At 24.4% G+C, this 19923-nt stretch overlaps 4 protein-coding genes across 6 annotated transcripts; all 4 read left to right on the top strand.

The window, feature by feature from the left end:
* The first annotated feature begins 8463 nt into the window (after window positions 1–8463).
* LOC122855649 (coatomer subunit epsilon) lies at window positions 8464–10360 on the top strand. Its single transcript, XM_044157178.1, has 3 exons — window positions 8464–8644; window positions 8860–9339; window positions 9434–10360. Exons 1-3 carry the CDS (start codon window positions 8540–8542, stop codon window positions 9740–9742), a joined length of 894 nt encoding a protein of 297 aa, XP_044013113.1. The 5' UTR covers window positions 8464–8539; the 3' UTR covers window positions 9743–10360.
* A 158-nt stretch (window positions 10361–10518) lies between these two features.
* LOC122855650 (allergen Tha p 1-like) lies at window positions 10519–11700 on the top strand. The gene is made up of 3 exons (XM_044157179.1): window positions 10519–10919; window positions 10995–11187; window positions 11270–11700. Exons 1-3 carry the CDS (start codon window positions 10902–10904, stop codon window positions 11410–11412), a joined length of 354 nt encoding a protein of 117 aa, XP_044013114.1. The 5' UTR covers window positions 10519–10901; the 3' UTR covers window positions 11413–11700.
* Window positions 11701–11817: 117 nt separating this feature from the next.
* LOC122855648 (protein Malvolio-like) lies at window positions 11818–15088 on the top strand. Of its 3 annotated transcripts, none has more exons than XM_044157176.1 (9): window positions 11818–11957; window positions 12620–12772; window positions 12839–12961; window positions 13033–13259; window positions 13336–13474; window positions 13543–13698; window positions 13786–14384; window positions 14462–14669; window positions 14739–15088. In XM_044157176.1, the coding sequence occupies exons 2-9, from the start codon at window positions 12647–12649 to the stop codon at window positions 14811–14813; spliced, it is 1653 nt and encodes a 550-aa protein (XP_044013111.1). In that variant the 5' UTR covers window positions 11818–11957; window positions 12620–12646; the 3' UTR covers window positions 14814–15088. The 3 variants fall into 3 exon arrangements, with proteins under 3 accessions (XP_044013111.1, XP_044013110.1, XP_044013112.1); XM_044157175.1 differs by lacking the exon at window positions 11818–11957 and adding an exon at window positions 12024–12261; XM_044157177.1 differs by lacking the exon at window positions 11818–11957 and adding an exon at window positions 12305–12419.
* A 637-nt stretch (window positions 15089–15725) lies between these two features.
* Window positions 15726–17853, top strand: LOC122854043 (SET and MYND domain-containing protein 4-like). The gene is made up of 3 exons (XM_044154455.1): window positions 15726–15756; window positions 15849–16910; window positions 17000–17853. The coding sequence occupies exons 1-3, from the start codon at window positions 15726–15728 to the stop codon at window positions 17851–17853; spliced, it is 1947 nt and encodes a 648-aa protein (XP_044010390.1).
* Window positions 17854–19923: the final 2070 nt, after the last annotated feature.

Below are 19923 nucleotides of genomic sequence, written 5' to 3'. Positions count from 1 at the left end.
CCGATAATATAATTTTTTCAATTATGCCAAATAATAATAATCAAATAACAATGAATTTTTATGATTTTTAATAAAAAAAAAAAAATTCGCAAATATAATAGAAATTAAATGAAAAAAGTGAAAAAATAATATCAATTAATTATCGGCATATTATTATGTGTAATAAAATATGATATATCAAATTTCCGTATAGCCAAAGGCTTAATAGTATATTGTTAAATGTTGAAATAGTATGTTAAACACATCTGAAAACACGCGTGTTAAATATATACATATAGATAGAGGTAATATTAAAGGCATAAATATAATGAGGAAGTGATAACACACGTGTCAGAGGGTAGGCTGTAACATTTACTATGTCCAGCGGTTTGGTGGCTTTGACATAGCCACCCCCTTCCCCCAGTCAACCACGGGTGCAATATCCACCCCTCGTATGAGATCATCCTCATCTGCTGTGTAGAAATGCATAAATACATACACACACAAAATGCACACACAAAACATACTGACGTGCAGTCCACGACCTGATATACATTATCATCATCATCATCATCATTGCAATGCACATATACAAGTGAATATATTTATGTGTATGGGGGTTTGTGTATTTTGAAGGCACGTGGTTGACATGCAGTATATATGTGTGCTGCACCTATGCACTTTGGGCGCCACACGGTTTACGTTCGACTATAATTAAGCTGCTTGTATTCGCGAAATAATTGGAGAGCTGAGTATAATTGGCGCAGCACGCGTGCTCTAACCATGTGTAAGTGTTGGCAGTACTTTTGTATTTTTGTATATTTATTTATATTTTTGCTTTTTTATCAGAGTTGTTTATGCTTTGAAGAGATTGGACCATGCAAAAAAAATTACAGGAATTTTAAAATGAAAAATTTATTTTACAGGTAAAATTTGTACCTGGGTTTTATCGGGTGTTGTATTTTTTTTTATACAAATAAAATGATACAGAAGGCTTTTTAGAAAAAAAAGTATCAATTTTTGTTATAATGTTGTTATTGTTTTTTTTTTTTTTTTTTATTGGAATTAATAATTAATTGCAAATGATGATGTCATAGAACTTTGACTTGAAATACTTGGCTAGGCTTCAGGATATATATAAAGTTGCCAAAAAAAAAATTGGGGAAACCCTATTGAGTCACCTGATACACCTCGCTTGTTAAAAAAAATTTATAAAAATTTTTAATTGGCTTGAAAAAATATTTTTTAATTAAAATAAAAATCACAATGATTTAAATTTTATTGTTTTTGTTTTTTTAAATAAAAATATAATGAATGTGTGTAGATAAATAAATATATATACACAATTGATTTGTTGAAAATATCTAAATTGTATTTCAACGATTTTAAACTAATTAAATGGAATATCTGTAATTAGCTTGAATGCCATGATTGTTTGCGTGAATACAAGCTAAATACGCTCATTCAATTTAAATGGACGTTACAATTAATAGACAAATAAATAAATATAATTATTTAATTGTAAAACATTGGATTTGTGTTGGTTAGAGTAGAGGTAAATTAAAATTAAATCAATATTTATTAATAAATATAAATAATAAGTATTAAAAAATTTAATTTTTTAATAATTTATATTGGGGATAAAAAATAATTCATCCATTATATTACGCTTGTATAAAACTCAATATTTAACATTAAAAAAAAAATTAATAACCGATAAAATATGTATTAATTAATTTGAAAAATTATTATTAAAAAAAATAATTATTGGAAATATGATTTTAATAAATTGGGAAATATAAAATTACATACCTGACACCTCCGAAAATTTTCAACAGCCAACAGATTTTATCGTGATTTTTTTTTACTCCCAAAAATAAATATTAAGTTCACTCAAGGTCATTTGTTTATTTATTTTGTTTTTTTTTTTCGCGAACAAAGAGGGAGAATATAATGAAAAAAAAAAACTTCAAAATGGACGACGAATATCAAACTGAATTAAAAATAATATTGTCAATATAAAAAATTGATAAAATCGGACACGTGTATTTAATGAGTTATTAAAATTATTTTAGCACGATATTAATGATTTTATTAGAATAATAATCATGATAGTTTTTAATTTTTTTAATGAAAATATTTGTTCGATCGAGTACTCATTTATTTTTTTTTTCTTCGTAAACTTTATAACAAAAATTGCACTGAATTTATTATCGTTCATAACATAATTTATTTCTCACTGTTGAAATTATTTAATTGTTATATATTTTTATGATTATTTTACACTGTTTGATAATTATTATTAACGAGAAAATTATAAAAAAATTAGAGACACGTAATAATCACCACACGGCTTGACAATCATCACTGAAGAAACTTTTTTTTTTTTTTTTTGTCGTGCTTAGATTGTGGTGCCCCCCTCAACTTCAAAAAAAAAAGACAACAAATTTTGAGATTTTAAAGTAAAAATAAAGACGAAAATAAAATAAAAAATTTACAAATAAAAATTAAACATAAATAATGATAATTAAAATTGAAACAAATAATTTAAATAATTTAAATGAATAATTAATATTGTTTTTTTTTTTTTTTTCAACCGGTAATGTCGGAAAACGTGAATAATAAAATAAATAAATTCAAATTTTCTAAAATTCAAATTCTAAAAATAAATGTAAGTACAAAATGTAAAATTTCAAAAAATCATTGAGCATAAAATAATTAATTAATCTTTCTAAATTTAAAGACAAAAAATAAGTAATTTTTCTTCACGCTTTTTATTGTTAATTTTGATAAATAACATTTCCGTTTTTTTTTTTTAAATTAAATTTATCCGGGTCCCAAGTTTGACACAATAATATGCAGGTCAAATTAATCTATAATTGTAATTATTCTTATGCACCCGTGTCTCAAGATAATATTATATAAAAATACTATTTTCTATTCTCATTTCTCTTCCTATATTTGATATATAATTTTTATGTATCCACAAACTCTATATACAATATACAATAATAATTATTATTTGTTATTTATATAATACTGACGAGACATTCAGACTGTATCGTTGTTGTTTTATTAGTCTTTGAAAACTATTCCCAACCACAAAACATAATATAGATAATTATACTGTATATTCACGCGACACACTGTGCGATTCCTGTGAAGCGCAAAGCGCATCTAGAATTAGCAAGTACTCCATGGACACGCGTATATTTGCGACAGTGAATTATCAAGGGGAAAAATCTTGTCTCGTCGGTGTCGTTTGATCATCTACTATTTTTTTCATTATTTAATTTTTTTTTTTTTTTTTTAAATAAATTAATTTGTATTATACGCACAAATCCTCATTTTGATTTTCATAATTTTCAATATTTAATCATAATAAATAAGACTGTAATTAAAGCATTTTAATTTTTTTTCTTAACTTTTAATCACCTTTGAAATTGTTTTAATTTACTTTAATTTTTATTTAGTTTATAATTTTTCTTTGAATTAACAAAATAAATAAATTTTTCATCCAATTTTAGTTAGATTTATTTTGATTTACATTTTACTTTCAATCAATTTTTTATTTTATCAAGATTAAAAGTAAAAAAAAAACAAAATTACAAACAAGTGTGCTCTAAAATAAAAAGTAAAAACATTATATAGTTTTTACATTCATTATGTTTGTAAGTTGATTTGTTAAAGAAAAAATATAACAAAGACAATCATTTAAAAATAAAAAAAAGCATAAAACAATTGTCTTTTATATATAGATTTTTATAAATTAAATTGGCGTAAGTTTGAGTTAATCGTATTTGTTTGTGAGTAAACTCGTTGGCAAACGATATCCCGGAGATGGTTTTATACAAAGATAAGCAAGAGAAAACTTGCGCAGCCACGTGTATCATTTGAATCAAAAGAGAAGATTTGCAAAGGGTAGTGCGCAATGTATACCTTCAATGTATATAAATACATGCCCAGCAAAAAAAATAAAAAACAAAGAAAATTGTGAAGAGAGTAAAAGAGATATAATAAAAAAGCCACTTTGATAGAAAAAGATGAAGGCATGAAGAAGAAGTAGCAGCAGAAGAAGAAGAAGATGTACATAATGTACAAAGTAAAGTGATACTACTGAATAGAAAACATGCGGGGGTAGTTTGAGGTTCACTGTGGTTCACTATGGTTCACTGAGGTTCACTGTTTGAGCTAAACAAAACAGGCAAACTCTTACCGCAACCGTTTGTTCAGGATGTGTGTGACCCTCGAGGCATAGCACGTCCGGGCGACATTGTCGCAGTAATGAAATACAGTAACACAATATCCGCGATATTCAAGTTTCGCATTACCTTCATCTAGATGTATATACAGCCCTCCTGGTTTTCTTTCATCATATTATATAAATTAATCTGTGCACATCGTGTGAAGCCATTTTGATTGAAAAAAAATACGTTGCCAAATCAATTTCCGCTGTGAATCAAAAAAATTCGTTGAATATTTTCTATAATTTTATATACTCATCTGATGATACCTTTCATGTGTTTGTTTAATTTATTTTTTATTTTTTTTTGTACACTTTTTGTATACTCATTTTTCAATTTGATATTTTTATTTTTTTTATTTCTAAAATACATAGACATGTTAATTATGTTTATTATATTGAAGACGGAAACCATGGGGTTTTTCGGGGAGGAGTTTGACCAGAATCAAATAGACCCATGATTTATATTGAAAGAGTATTTTATAGATTGAAAAGACACGTCAATTCAAAAGCTTTTGAATGTAAAAAAATATAAAAAAAAACACTGCTGCTTGACAGCACCAATTATAAATGGTATTCCAAGAAAAAGTCACAATAGTAATAAAAATATTATGTAGACATTTTAAACGCACAACCTTCTAATTGCCATTAAAAATAATAAAAAATATAAATTTTAAAAAGATGGAAATATTATATTTCAAATTATTTAAATATATTTTTTTTTTACTGAATTAATTTAATAGAAATAAAAAATTAATAACATTAAAATTTATTTATCTAAATTTTAAATAAGTTATTTTTTTTTTATTTTATTTTTTTATAATGTTGTAAAATCTTTTTAGTAATTTTTTATATTAAATGTAAATTTAAATATGGCAAGATTATTTTTTATTTTTATTCAAACAATATCTTGAAAAACTTTAATATCTTTTTTTACTCTGGCAACTTGTGAAATTAAATTTTTCGCTTTTTAAATTTTTTTTTTTTTGATACTACGCAGGGTCCAATATTGCATTGACAAAAAAAAAAGTTATATCTATGTGAAAAGAGTGATGAGAAATGATGGAAAAACTGTGAGTGTGTAAGAAAATGAAAAATGATACTTGCAGAACTATAAACTACTTCTACCTAATTTTTCCATCATCTTTGTTTCAACTTTAAAACCAGTCGAACTCAATGAGAATATAAAAAAATTTAAAAATAAAAAAAAATACTTTATCCTGTGACTTTTCCATCATTTTTTTTTTTTCTCATCACACTCTTCCATTCCCCACCAATAGAAATTTTCATTTCCATTTCCAAACGAGCTTCATTCTCTATGTAAATTTTTCAAAATCATCGATAAAATATATTATCTAACAAAAAATAATAAAATTGAATATATTTTTTCAACAGCTACATTAAATATATATTTAAAAAATTTTAAATTATTATTTTTATTAAAATTATTAACAACTTAAATACCTGATTTAATAGTAAGTCAAATTTTTTTATCCATGCAATTATTTAGACTGCAGTCATGTGGCTTTGTGTGTTTATGATTGCAATGTTGGAGATGACAAATATATTTCCACTTGAATATGTTTTATCTTTGTCAGTAAAGACTAAAGACACATGGATCATTGAATAATGATAGGATGTTTCATTCGGATCTATTCGCTTGCGATTTTCGAGACTTATTCGAGTCAACATCAAGCCATCATCATCATCATCATAGAACGGATTACACCGGCTTGGACGAGGCCAACATATTACAACTTCCGTATGAGCTATATGAGACATTGTATGGCCCATCATTTATCTTCTCTATTAGTTTACTAAATAATTTATTATTCAACATTACATAATAAATGAATTTCATTTTTTTTATTTCTAAATTTTTTTAAAATTAAAATTAAAATAGATATCAAATTAAATTTATTTAATTTTTTTTCTAATCATTTGTTTATTTATTTTCTTTATATTTATTTATAAATAAAATCAATATAAATTTTCATAAATAATTAATTAATTTAATATATTATATAAATTAATGAAAAAATAAAATAAATTCAATTAAATTTCATAGATAAACAATTAATTCTCTACAAGTCAATAATATTATTCTAGGCAAACTATATAAATTCTTACCCTCCTAGTGGATATTAGATACAGACAACATTCCAGAATCAAATTATACATTGATATATACACCTTGTGGCATATTGACAAAGCTATTTGCACAATGACAAGCATATCCGAGTATGACAACACTGCATAATTAAAAATTTATATACACACTAAAGATAAAATTATAAATTGAAATAATTATCACAGTTTATTAATAACTATTCAGCTCTACAATTTAAAACATACCTTTAATTATTATTTAGAAAAATAAATTAAATATAAATTCATTAAAAAATACCACCCATATTTTTTTTTTTTTACTTTAAAATTAAAAGTCTTTGTGTTGACCCCTATATATATTATTTTCAGGCATCTAATATTTCATTTTAATAATAGTTTATATTATTTTACAAAAGAACCATATGATTATTTTAAAAATATTTATAAAATATATCAATAGAGATAGAGAATATATATAGTATGTATAATAATAATAATCCCACAATTCGTACAGCTCATTAATCAATTTTAGTGGTCAAAGTAATATTGATGTATATTGCCTTATGGCAAGTGTGTGTTATACTGGAACATATTAAATTTATATTTCATCCTGTGTGATTAACGATTACTACGGTATATTATTAAACGATATAATCAAACTATGTTGGAATTTACTTACTGGACACGGTGGATCGCACTTATATCAAATTTAATTTCCTCGTTTTTTTTGTCTTTTCACAACCACATTTTATATATGAAGACTCGTGTCAATGGGGCAAAGAGAAGAGGGAAGATGAACTTCACAAAATGAGGTTTTTTTTTTTTTATTATATTTTACTCTCATATATTCAAGTGGATTTGGAATTCACGTGTGTGTATTGATCCAACATCGACGAGGCATGTGTGCTGAATATTGAAAATGTGAAAGAATTTTTTTTTCCTTTTTTTATCAGTGGCTAATTGAATTTTTGAATTATTAAACTCAACACATTTTGGTATTGATAAATCTTCAAAGAAAATCACGATAGTTTAAATATATTTTTTTTTTTCACATAAATTTTATTCACGTATGAAATAATTTATACGTTTCATGTAAATTATTAATGTTAATTTAATCATATAATAAAATTTTTTTTAAATTATATTATTTCAGAAAAAAAAATATTTATGTCGATTTTTTACCTTTTGAATGTGTGTCAGTTATACAAGTTGAATAAAAAATGTTAATTTTTTAATTTGCAATTTAAAATAGTACAAAATATGTTAAAATTATTTTTTATTTTTGAAAAATATTTATGATATATTTATTACTGTATAATAATAAGAAAAAAAAAAAATGTTTTAAATGTCGTGTTACAATCAGTAACACCTGTTATACGTGTGCATATCTCGATAACAACTATTTGAATTTTGCATGTATATGAATGCATACATAAAATTTAATATTCCCACTTTTTTCGTTTTTTTTTTTTTGCTAGACCTTGTCACGATTCATATAGTGAGTCTGTATGAGCCCCAAATACTCACATCTGCAACTGACAAGTTATTTAAAATTTCAGTAAATTTATATTTCTATATAAACTATAGGTTAAATAAAAAAAAATTACAATAAATGTGTGGTCAGTTATATTTTTGTACTTGTATTTAACATTTGATTAACACGGTGTTATTATATGATTCATTAGACGCATTAAAGCAGCACCACATAATTTATTTGAATTTTTTTTTACATATTTTCATTGATTATCAACTAAAAATACATCATATTTAAATTACATTTCCTAAATTTAATTAATATAAATAATTAAACAAAAAAAAGTCATAAATTAATTTAAAATAAATTATTTTAATATTGTTTATTTAATTTATTAATAAATAAATAATTTATAATAAAAATTTTATTTTTATTTAATTTATTTATTATTAATATTGTGTAATAATTTATTAATTATAATAAATATTTTTTTTTTCATTTATTAGACTAGAGAAAAAAAGTTTAATTGAATTTTAAATTTTCAAATATTACCGCGCTACGAACAATGGCGGATTAAGGTCAATTTTCAATGAAATTGTAGTTTACCACACCGATTAGATAAACACTAATACGTCTTCGTATATATACGACAATTTTTACACACACTAACGTAGCCTGAATCAGCAACAACAGCACACACATCCAGCCATCATCCAGTTGTTCCAGTTGCCAAGATGGCACGTCATCAACAGACAGATGTCGATGAATTATTTGACGTTAAAAATCATTTTTACATTGGTAATTATCAACAATGTATAAATGAAGCACAAAAACTCAAGGTAAATAATTATATTTATTTAATAAACAACAATACATCTGTCAATTTTAGTTGTATTATTATTTTTGTTTTTGTTTTTATTATTATGATATTGCTATTATTATTTTGGGCAAGTCGAAATACAGTGTAAGCCGACACCCATCATCACCATCATCTTCATCATCTTGATGAATAATTATAAAAATAAATAAATAATATTATTAATAAATATTACAGGCTCATTCAGAAGATGTTGCTCTGGAACGTGATGTATTTTTATATCGTGCATATATTGCACAGAGAAAATTTCGTGTTGTTCTTGATGAAATAAATAGATCATCACCAGCTGAATTACAACCATTAAAAATACTTGCTGAATATTTTGCAGCACCAAATAGTCGTGAAGCAATTGTTGCTGATCTTGATAATGCAACAATAACTGGTAATCATAATTATATGATTGTTTCAGCAACAATATATTATCATGAAAAAAATCTTGAAGCAGCATTACGTGCATTAACTGATTCTGATCATCTTGAATGTATGGCATTGAGTTTACAAATTTTTTTAAAAATGGATAGACTTGATATGGCAAGAAGAGCCATGAAAATGATGCAGGAAAAAGATGATGATGCAACATTAACACAATTAGCTCAAGCTTGGGTCAATATAAGTGCTGGTGGTGATAAACTACAGGATGCTTACTATATATTTCAGGTAATTTTAATATAACATTATTGGATTTAATATTGTTATTGTTGTTGTTATTCTATGACGTTATTTATTGATTTATATAATTTATATATTTTAGGAAATGATTGATAAACATTCAAGTACAAGTATGTTGTTAAATGGACAAGCAACATGCTTCATTGGTCAAGCTAAATATGAAGAAGCTGAAAGTGCACTTCAAGAATCACTTGATAAAGATAGCAATAATCCAGATACACTTATTAACATGATTGTTTTATCACAACATATGGGAAAACCACCAGAAGTTGCTAATCGTTATTTGAGTCAATTAAAACACTCAAATTTAGATCATCCATTTGTCAAAGAATATTTACAAAAAGAATTCGAATTCCAGAGACTCCAAAATCAGTACTCATTGTCAGCTTAAACAAAAACTAGTAACTTTTTTTTTTTTTTTTTATTTTTCTCTCCATCATTCGATTGAATTTATAATGAAATCATTCCGTCGAGTAATTATTAAATATTATTAAACAAGTAATAAAATTAACGAAGAAAAAAAAAATTATTATTAATAACAATTACTGCCATTTTGTAATGAATTTTACAAGATAGAAGTAAATATTTACAGGTATTTTGCCATTTGATACCTTTTAGATAACTTGTTGTATTCATGTAAAATTTCCATAATAATAATGATGATTTATCAAAGATTTGTTAACGTAACGTGATGAATATAATTTAAAAAATTAACAAACCAATAAATAGATTATCGAATTATATTTATTAAGGCCAGCAAGATGTTGTTGATTTTTTTTTATTTCAATTTAAAATTTTATTTATATGTAAGATTTGGTTTCAAGTATTTTTTTTTTTAACTTGCTGTTGAGTTTAGCCAGATTGATAAAAAATAAATCATCAAAATGTCATTTAAAAGAGGATCAAAGTAGTTTACTACTGTGTTAATTGAATAATAAAAAAAAGAAATAATAGTTTTGTCATTTACGTAAAGCTTTAAAGTCAAGACTATTTGTTGACTTTTGATTTTATAATCAGGCTTTGAGGTATTTATATTGGTTTAGACAAGCAACAAGTGAATTATACAAGTTTAGAAAAAAATGGATAGCCAAGTTAAAAAAATAAACGTATTATGTATACAATATATATAAATGAAGTACTTGAAATATCATAATAAAGCAAATGTAAAGATAAACATAAATTGTCTTTTAATTTAGATATTTAAATTAAAAAATAAATAAATAAAATACTCAATTATCTATCACTAGAGAAAGGTAGATATTTTTTTTTTTTAACTTTTTTTTGGGTCACGTGATTGATGAGGCCCATTGTGATTGAGACAGTGGAAGAAGATGCAGGCAAAAAAAAAAAAAATGGAATAGAAATAAGGCCCATGTCTGGTAAAGTAGGCAAATTTTTTTTTTTTTTCTTTTTTGCATTTACAAAGAGAAAAAGAGAAACTTAGAGAAACATCATCTGGACCATCTGTTGTTCTTTTTCAGTGGTGAAAGTAGTTGAAAAGCAGTCTGTCAAATGTGATCTAATATTTTATTACAATAAATTTATAAAACATGGAATTTTCATACAAGGTAAACTATTAATTAATTTAAATATTTGTTTATAAATATTTTTTTGTTTTTAATTAATGTAATTTTATTTTTTAGATATTGTTGTTGAGCTTTGTTGTTACTGTTTTGACTTCATGCAGTAGCTTACATGCAGATGAGGTTACAGAAAAACCATCAGTTACTGATGAACAATTGAGTCAAGCTCTTAATGATCAAAGATTTTTAAAATTTCAAATTGCATGTGCACTTAATAAAGGTCCTTGTGATGCTATTGGCATTCGTTTGAAAAGTAAGTTGATTTTTTATACCCTAACTATGCAAAGTTAATGACAATTTTTATTAACAATTTTATTATTTTTTTTATCAAATAGAACAGGTACCACGTGTGATGCTTGGTTTATGTCCTGAATGCTCAAGTAAAGACCTGAAAGATATTAGAAAATTTATCATGCACTTTCAAACAAAATTTCCAAAGGAATTTAAGGAATTGACACAAAAATTTGTGGCAGGATAACTAACATTAACATTACCAAATAAATTTTTTTTTTTTTTCTTAAACATTTGAATTATTTATACTGTCAAAAACAATAAAAAAAAAAAAAAAATTTTACAACAATTTAAATTATACTTTTGATTTACAAAAAAAAAAAAAATACTTAATTTATTTCTAAAAATTTGATAAACCTATTAATTAAATTTAAATTTTAAAGTAAAAAAAAAATTCTATCATGAAAAAAAAAAAAGAAAAAATTCATAGAAAAATTCATAGAAACGAAAATGGAAAAAAAGAAAAAAAAAAAAACTGGTTATTGTTGACGGGGTGTAGGGGGCAGCCAAGGGCGAAATCTTCACACACATCCCTTCTATAAAAATTTGTTTAGATTTGTATGTGTGTGAGGGCCTCAGTCCCAGTCTTAAATTATTATTAAATTTTTTTATAAATAATTGTAGCAATAAAATCTGCTACAGTTAATTCTTATTAATTATATTATTATCAACGAATGAATACGATAAACTCTCGTGATAACATTAGCACCGGAAGTCTATTGGCTGATACTTGTGAGTATTTTTTTCTTTAATTTAAAATAAATAAAAAAATAGTTTATTCAACCACACTATTAATTTTCCGTGTTAGAATACGTGAAAGTCATCACGTGGCACGTATTTTTTTTCTAGTCGACGAAAATCTAGTCGTTTATAAATTAATATAAAATTCCTCTAACATCATAAAGGTCATGTCATTCAAGGCCAGTTGCTTGACCGTGAAATAACACAAAATAACACTCGGATTAAGTTCAATTTAGTTTATCAGTTAAACTATATGAATTACCCAGTGACATCGACAAAACAATTCTGATAATACGTAAGAAATTCCAATTTATTTTAATAATTTTATCCTCATTAGTTCTTGGTATTTCTAAAAACAACTGTTCAATATATGTGATGATTAACACGTACACATTTTTTCTAAAAGCTTAAAACTATTGACTAAAATATACAGAGTATCCAAATCAATGGGTGGTGAGGGAAAATAGTCGTTAGTTTTTTTTTAATATAATTATTATTTGAATAAATCACCTTCAAACACACAGCTGGCACGTTGAGAGTTTGAGACCAGTTGAGACAAACAGCCACCAAATACTCCTTGCTTTTGATCATAATTTTTTTATTAAAATATTTCAACAATTATTTAATTATTAATAGTAATTTTTTATTCATAGTTTTTAGTTTAAAAAAATTGTGACAAAATGAATAACAAGAGCAACGATGAGGATGACGCTGGAAAATCAACATGTCAAGATGCATCAGTGAAACCAACAGATCAACAAACATATTTTAGTGATGAAAAAGTTCCAATTCCAGATGTACCTGGTGTAAGTTTGATATATTTTATTAATAAATAAATTAAATATTTATCATTAATTTATATATTTTAACAGGATGGATTTAGTTTTAAAAAATTATGGGCTTTTACTGGACCAGGATTTTTAATGTCCATTGCATATTTGGATCCTGGTAATATTCAGTCTGATTTAAAATCTGGTATAACAGCAAATTACAAGGTAAATTAATTAATTTATATTTTACATTGTTAATTTAATTTTTAATTAATTAATTAATTTATTTTTTACAGTTATTGTGGGTTTTAATGAGTGCAACAATTCTTGGTCTTATTATGCAAAGATTAAGTACACGTTTGGGAGTTGTAACAGGTGTACATTTAGCTGAAATGTGTTATATACAGTATAAAAAATTGCCAAGATTTATTCTTTGGATTATGATTGAAATTGCTATTATTGGAAGTGACATGCAAGAAGTTATTGGAACTGCAATTGCTCTGTATTTATTATCATTTGGCTAGTAAGTATTTTTAAAAATTTAATCAATCAAATTTAAATTTACATTAATAATAATATCATCATTTTTATCATGATAGTATTCCATTGACTATTGGAGTTATTATAACTGTCTTGGATACATTTACATTTTTACTTTTGGACAAATACGGTTTACGTAAACTTGAAATTATTTTTGGATTTTTAATAACACTTATGGGTGTGTCATTTGGATATCAGGTAAATAATAAAAAAAAAAAAAAATTTATGTAAAAAATATAATTTAAATAATGAAAAATATTTTTTAGTATTTTAAAGACATTCCACCTCAATCAGATGTTTTTAGTGGAATGTTTATGCCATGGAAAAGTGAATATGATGGTAGTAGTGTTAAAAGAGCTGTCGAAATTGTTGGTGCCGTTATAATGCCTCATAATTTATATCTTCATAGTGCACTTGTCAAGGTAAATAAAATAATAATAACATTAAGATAAATAAATAATAATAAGTATCAATAAAAATAAATTTAAACTTGTGGTTTTTTTTTTTAGTCAAGAGCTATTGATAGAAGTAAATCGAAAAATATTAAAGAAGCAAATAAATATTTTTTTACTGAATCATCAATTGCTTTATTTATATCATTTATAATAAATGTATTTGTTGTTGCTGTATTTGCAAATGGTTTATATGGAAAAAATGAAAGTTTTGCATTTGAAACATGTGCAATGTCTGGAAATGAAAATTATAATAATATATTTACAAATTCATCAACACCATTGGATGAAATTGGAAATATTTATAATGGTGGAATATATTTGGGTTGTAAATTTGGTGTTATTGCAATGTATATTTGGGGAATTGGTATACTTGCTGCTGGACAATCATCAACAATGACTGGTACCTATGCTGGACAATTTGCAATGGAAGGATTTTTAAATCTCAAATGGCCAAGATGGAAGAGAATTCTTTTAACACGTTGTATTGCAATTATACCAGCAATATTTATTGCATTTAGTTTGAGCATTGGAGATTTTAGTGATGTCAGTGATCTTTTGAATGGTGTCATGAGTCTTCAATTGCCATTTGCAACAATTCCAGTTATTGCATTTACAAGTAGTCATCATATTATGGGAAACTTTAAAAATGGATTGTATGTTTTATTTGTTTTTTTTTTATTTTATAAATTTTTTTTAATTGCTTTTTTGTTAATTTAATTTATTTTTTCAGACTCAATAAGATTGTGACAACTGCTTTGTCTGGTGTTGTTATTGCAATTAATATTTATTTTGTTATTTCAACTGCTCAAAAATATGTCAATGGATTCTTCAGCTATTTTATTGTTGGTCTATTTGCCATATTGTACATTACTTTTTGTATTTATTTAATTATTCATATGGCTATTTCTATGGGAGCTACTTATCTCTTGAAATTCAAGGTAATTTATCTATTTTAAATTTTATTTACTTTTTTTTTTGTTACTAAATATGATTATTTATTTTTACAGATTATTGAAAAATATGTTGGTAGTCCAATTGAACTTCAATCTACACTTGAAAATAACTCAATTGTTTTAAAATAAATCAATTTAAAATTGAAAAAAGAATAGAAACAATTTTATATTCAATAAAAATATAAAAAATGTAAATAATATTTTTTTTTTAATTAAAATTTTTATAAAATTTTTATCGTTAGTTTGAAAAACTTGTTAAATGATTTATAAATTTTTTATTTTATAAATAAATATTATTCAAATGAATTGAAAAAAAAAAAATTACTTTCATGTCCTATTATTATGATTTATAAATTTTTTATTTTACAAATAAATATTATTCAAGTGAATTGAAAAAGAAAAATTATTTTTATGTCCTATTATTATTACTTATGTTTTAAAATTTAATTAATAAACAAATAAAAAATTGATGCCTTAAAACCAAGAAATTAGAAATAAATATTACTAAAAATTATCAATTAATAATTCACTGATTATCTCAACAAAAATTAATAATTTTTAAACAGCATTTTAAAAAAGAGAAATTAGATATATTTATTAGAATTGCTATTATATTTTTTTTCTAAAATGCTAATACACATTTCAAAATTCATTGATAGATGAGATGAGATTATGCTTAAAAAAAAGGTATTCCATATTTGCAATTTGTCATAAAATAATAATAAAAAAAAAGGATAATAATCATATTTTTTTTTTTCTATTATCATGTTCCATCGTTACTGTTTTGTGGCAAGGTAGAAAATGGAAAAATTTCCAGTGTCTCAACCTGTTCCAACCGGTCTCGACTTGTTTAGAAATCACACATGCGAATTTATAATCGCTCATTGTTTTCGCCTCGTGGTTTTTCCAATTTCCACATTTTTTCAGCAGTAGTACATTTTTCATAACCTTCAAAAGGTCCTGGATCTCATTCTTTCTCTTCACACCGACCTTGACGGACGTACAAATTAGTAAAAATCAGTACAAATACAAGCATACAGCATGGCTGGACATAAACATAAAGATGGAATTGGTAATTATTTTTAACATTAATAAACAATATAATCAATTAATTAATCATATAATAAAATTTTAATAATAAAAAAATAATATTTATTTTAATAGATGATATATCCTGGTTCGATAATCTTTTATTGGAAGTGAAAAAAGTAGCCGAACCAATATTCAAAGAAAATAAAGATGATTTTTTGAAGAACATGCTTGAAACTTTGTCCAAGGATTCATCAGAGTGTGTTCTAATGAATCCAAAAGCTCCATCAAAATCAATTGAGACATCATGTCATCACCGTAAAAGAGGCAACATTTTATTTAAAATGAATAGATTAGACCAAGCTCTTGAAGAATACACAAAAAGTGTAGCATATGCACCAAGTGGTAGTGAAGAATGTGCTCTTGCTTTTGCTAATAGAAGTGCTGTGCTTTTCAAGTGTCAATTAATGAGTGACTGTATAAGTGATATTAAAAATGCTCTTTGTGCTAACTACCCAGATAATTTAAAAGCAAAGTTGTATCACCGTAAAATGTGTTGCCTCAAAGCATTGAATCCAAGAGATCCATTGATAAATAAAACCTTGGCCAAAGCACGATCCTTGGTATCTAAAATGGACCAGGACAAACAAAAGGCCATGATGGATGTCCTTGACCATGAAACAAGGAATTTAAGGTATCCAAGGGAAAAGATCAATTGTCATAATTGGAACTTTGAAGATACAGTGCCAGCATTCGATGCAAATAATCCAGTTGTACCTGGATTTTGTGATGCCATTGAAATGAAATATTCACCACAATATGGAAGGCACATGGTTGCAACCAGAGACATTAAACCTGGTGAATTATTAGGGTTACAAAAACCATATACACGTGTTGTTGCAGATCACATGAGATACAAATTGTGCTGGCATTGTAGTAAACAAACATGGTCAAGTATACCATGCAACACATGTGGTGAAGTTGTATTTTGTTCAGCTGTGTGTCGTGATGAGGCACACAAAAAATACCACTATATTGAATGCTGGTTAATGACAGCTTTGCTTGCCTATGATGGACATACAGATATCATGGAAAGATTTATTTTTCCATTGAGACTGACAATAATGGCATACAAAGAAGCTGGAAATTCTATGAAAGTTTTAAAAAAAAATCTTGAAACTGTTGATGCTGAAAAAGGTGATTATTATTTTATTTAACTTTGTGTATTTATAATTTTATTATTAATTTTTTCAGTTAATTAATTTTTTGTTTTATTATTTTTTTAGATCCAATGAAAAAAGGTTTGGTAAATGGCAAATTTGATCCAAGTAAATTTTCAAGTATTTATTGTATGGAATCAACACCACGTTCTGATGATTTTGATATAATATTATTCACAATTTTACACAGTTTAATTGGTGGATTTTTATTTTGTATTAAAACTGGTTTACATAGTACAGAAGAAAATGTACCAATAAAGTTGAATACTTTGATGAATGATAATTATAAATTTATCATTGAATTTATATACAAAAATATGTGGTTAATAACATACAATTCATCTGTGGTGCAATTACCAAATGGAAGTCATGATATTGCTATTGATGTTGGATCCTTAATGACACCTGGTGCATTTTTCAATCATTCTTGTGCACCTATGATAACACATGGTAATTTTGGTGAATATTTTACAACAGTATCAATATGTCCAATTAAAAAAGGTGAACAAATTTTTGAAAGTTATGGTCCTATTCTTCAAGATGAAAGTAAAGTTGAACGACAAGATCTTTTAAAGACATATAATTTTACTTGTGATTGTAATGCCTGTAAATATAATCTTGAACCATTATTTTTGGATGATATACAATCAATGGTAACTCCAAAAGAGTTAAGTACAATTATGAAAAAAGTTGAACGTTGGATGGTTAGAGTTGATCAAGTAACTGAAGAATTAACATCATATGTTAAATCAAATAATCGTAAAATGGACTTATCAAAAGACATTAAACAAGTCATTAAATATGTTGAACAAGCTTGGTCAATGTTTCCACAAAAAAATGCATTTCCAGTTCTTGAAGCTGTTAACAAATTGCAAATTTTACTCACTATGTTACAGACACCAATTTTGTGTTTAGATTAATTCAATAATAAAATAAATAAACAATATAATATCACATTTCCATTTACAATATATTCTTTATTATAGTAACACGTAATTTTTTCATAAATATATGTTTTTCTTTTTTTTTTTTTTTTCCAAGTATTTTCACATATAATTTTTCTTTTTTTCTGTATAAATAATCTACCATTGAATATTAATTAGTAAAGAATTTTTTTTTTTTTTTTGTACCAATCTTTGCCGTTTTATACTGTTTTTATTAAAAAATATTTTTTATACAAATTTATCTGGATCAATATATAAATTGATATGCATTTTTATAATTGATAAATCAAGCTCTAATTTAGTTATTTTTTTTTTCAACTGAAATGATAATTTTCAGCCTTCCAGATAAATTTGTTAAAATATATTTATTATTGTTTAACAATATTTATTTATTTTCATTATTCCAACATAAATTTATTTATTTTTTTTTTTAATTTCAATGAATAACGTCTGCTGTTGTATATGCGGCTCTTGTCCGGCAAGAGATATACATTTATAATTATTAAATATATCTGCCATCAAATTTACGATAAATATTACAACAAATAACATCATTTTTCATAAGAATAATCTATTGTTGTTGTTATTATTTTTTTTTTCACAATACTATTGTTGGCAGAATTAATAATAAAACTACAATTTTATCACGTTTAAATACATCAACTGTGTATAGACTTTAACAGTTCTACGTATTATTGTTTTATTTTTCTATAAAGCCATTGTATACCAATCACAGTAACACTCTTGAAATATTTCTCAGAGTGTTACATAATATATGAATTATTATCCAACATTAAAATACATATTTTATTCAACATACAAACGTCACTTAAAAACTGCATATATATATTTTTTTTTTGATTACATATTGATATATTATTTTGATATATTATTGTTGATAAATAATTATATTCAAGTGTTGTATATTATTATCAATCGGTGATTGTATAAATAGCACTCCACAATTTATTTGGCAATCTCATTATTGATTTTTTAAATTAATTTTTCAATTTGAATTATTTGATTTTATCTGTTTTTTTTTTTTTTTATTGTTTTTATATTTCTTTAAAATTAAAATCAATTCTAGAAAAAAGATAATTTGATAAAAATTTGGTTATTATTTATAGCCAATAGTCAGTTCAGTTTTTCATAATTACTTTTTAAATTTTTTTTTTTATTTATCGAACTAGACATGACATTTCGATCCGAATTATTTATTTTGAATATATAGTCGTTGTATTTTTAGGAATTTTTTTTTTCTATTAGTTAATTATTATTTTAAACTATTTTTTTAATGGTTATATTATTTTCTACGATACAAATTAACACAGATTACAAGCTAGAAATAATAATCATTTATTGAAATAATTGATTTTCAATTGATCAAAATTCCCTGTTTGGTTTATAATTATTAATTTGAAATTTTTAATTTAATATTTTGAGTATTGTAATAAACATCCAGAGAATTATTGACAATGTCGTTCAATTATTTTTTCAAATGATGAGTACAAATTTATATCTCAATACTATTGTTGTATAAAAAAAAATTTAAATGTACATTTTGTCGAAAAATTTCTTCTAAACATTTATTATTATTTATTATTTTTTTTTTTCACATTTCATCAAGCTCAGTTACGATTAATTTTAACACAGTAACATACAATATTGACCTTCAATTTTATTTCTAAATTAAATATAATCGGTTGTGTTAAATTTAATTATTTTTTGCAGTTAAAAAAATTCAAGTAAAATTTAATTTGGTAATTTTTTGATTCTATTTATCCCAATTGTAAATATAAAATTAAACAAACATTTGATAGATAATTTCAAAACAAAAAATAATAAATTATTTTTAATAATTTAAAGCTATTTTTCAACATTTATATTTGACTGTAAAAAATTAATGAAAAAAATTTGTCGTTGAAAATCTAATTTTGTCTAAATATTTTTTTGTCATGTAACATTTATAACATTAATATTTCTGGATTATATAATTATTAAACTTTTTTATTTTCTATATAATAATTATATATTTATATCTCACTA

Source organism: Aphidius gifuensis, linkage group LG4, assembly GCF_014905175.1.
Source record: "Aphidius gifuensis isolate YNYX2018 linkage group LG4, ASM1490517v1, whole genome shotgun sequence".
NCBI classification, from domain to species: Eukaryota; Metazoa; Arthropoda; class Insecta; order Hymenoptera; family Braconidae; genus Aphidius; species Aphidius gifuensis.
The sequence above is the reverse complement of the archived record's forward strand: the minus strand, read 5'-3'. Positions and strand labels throughout refer to the sequence as shown.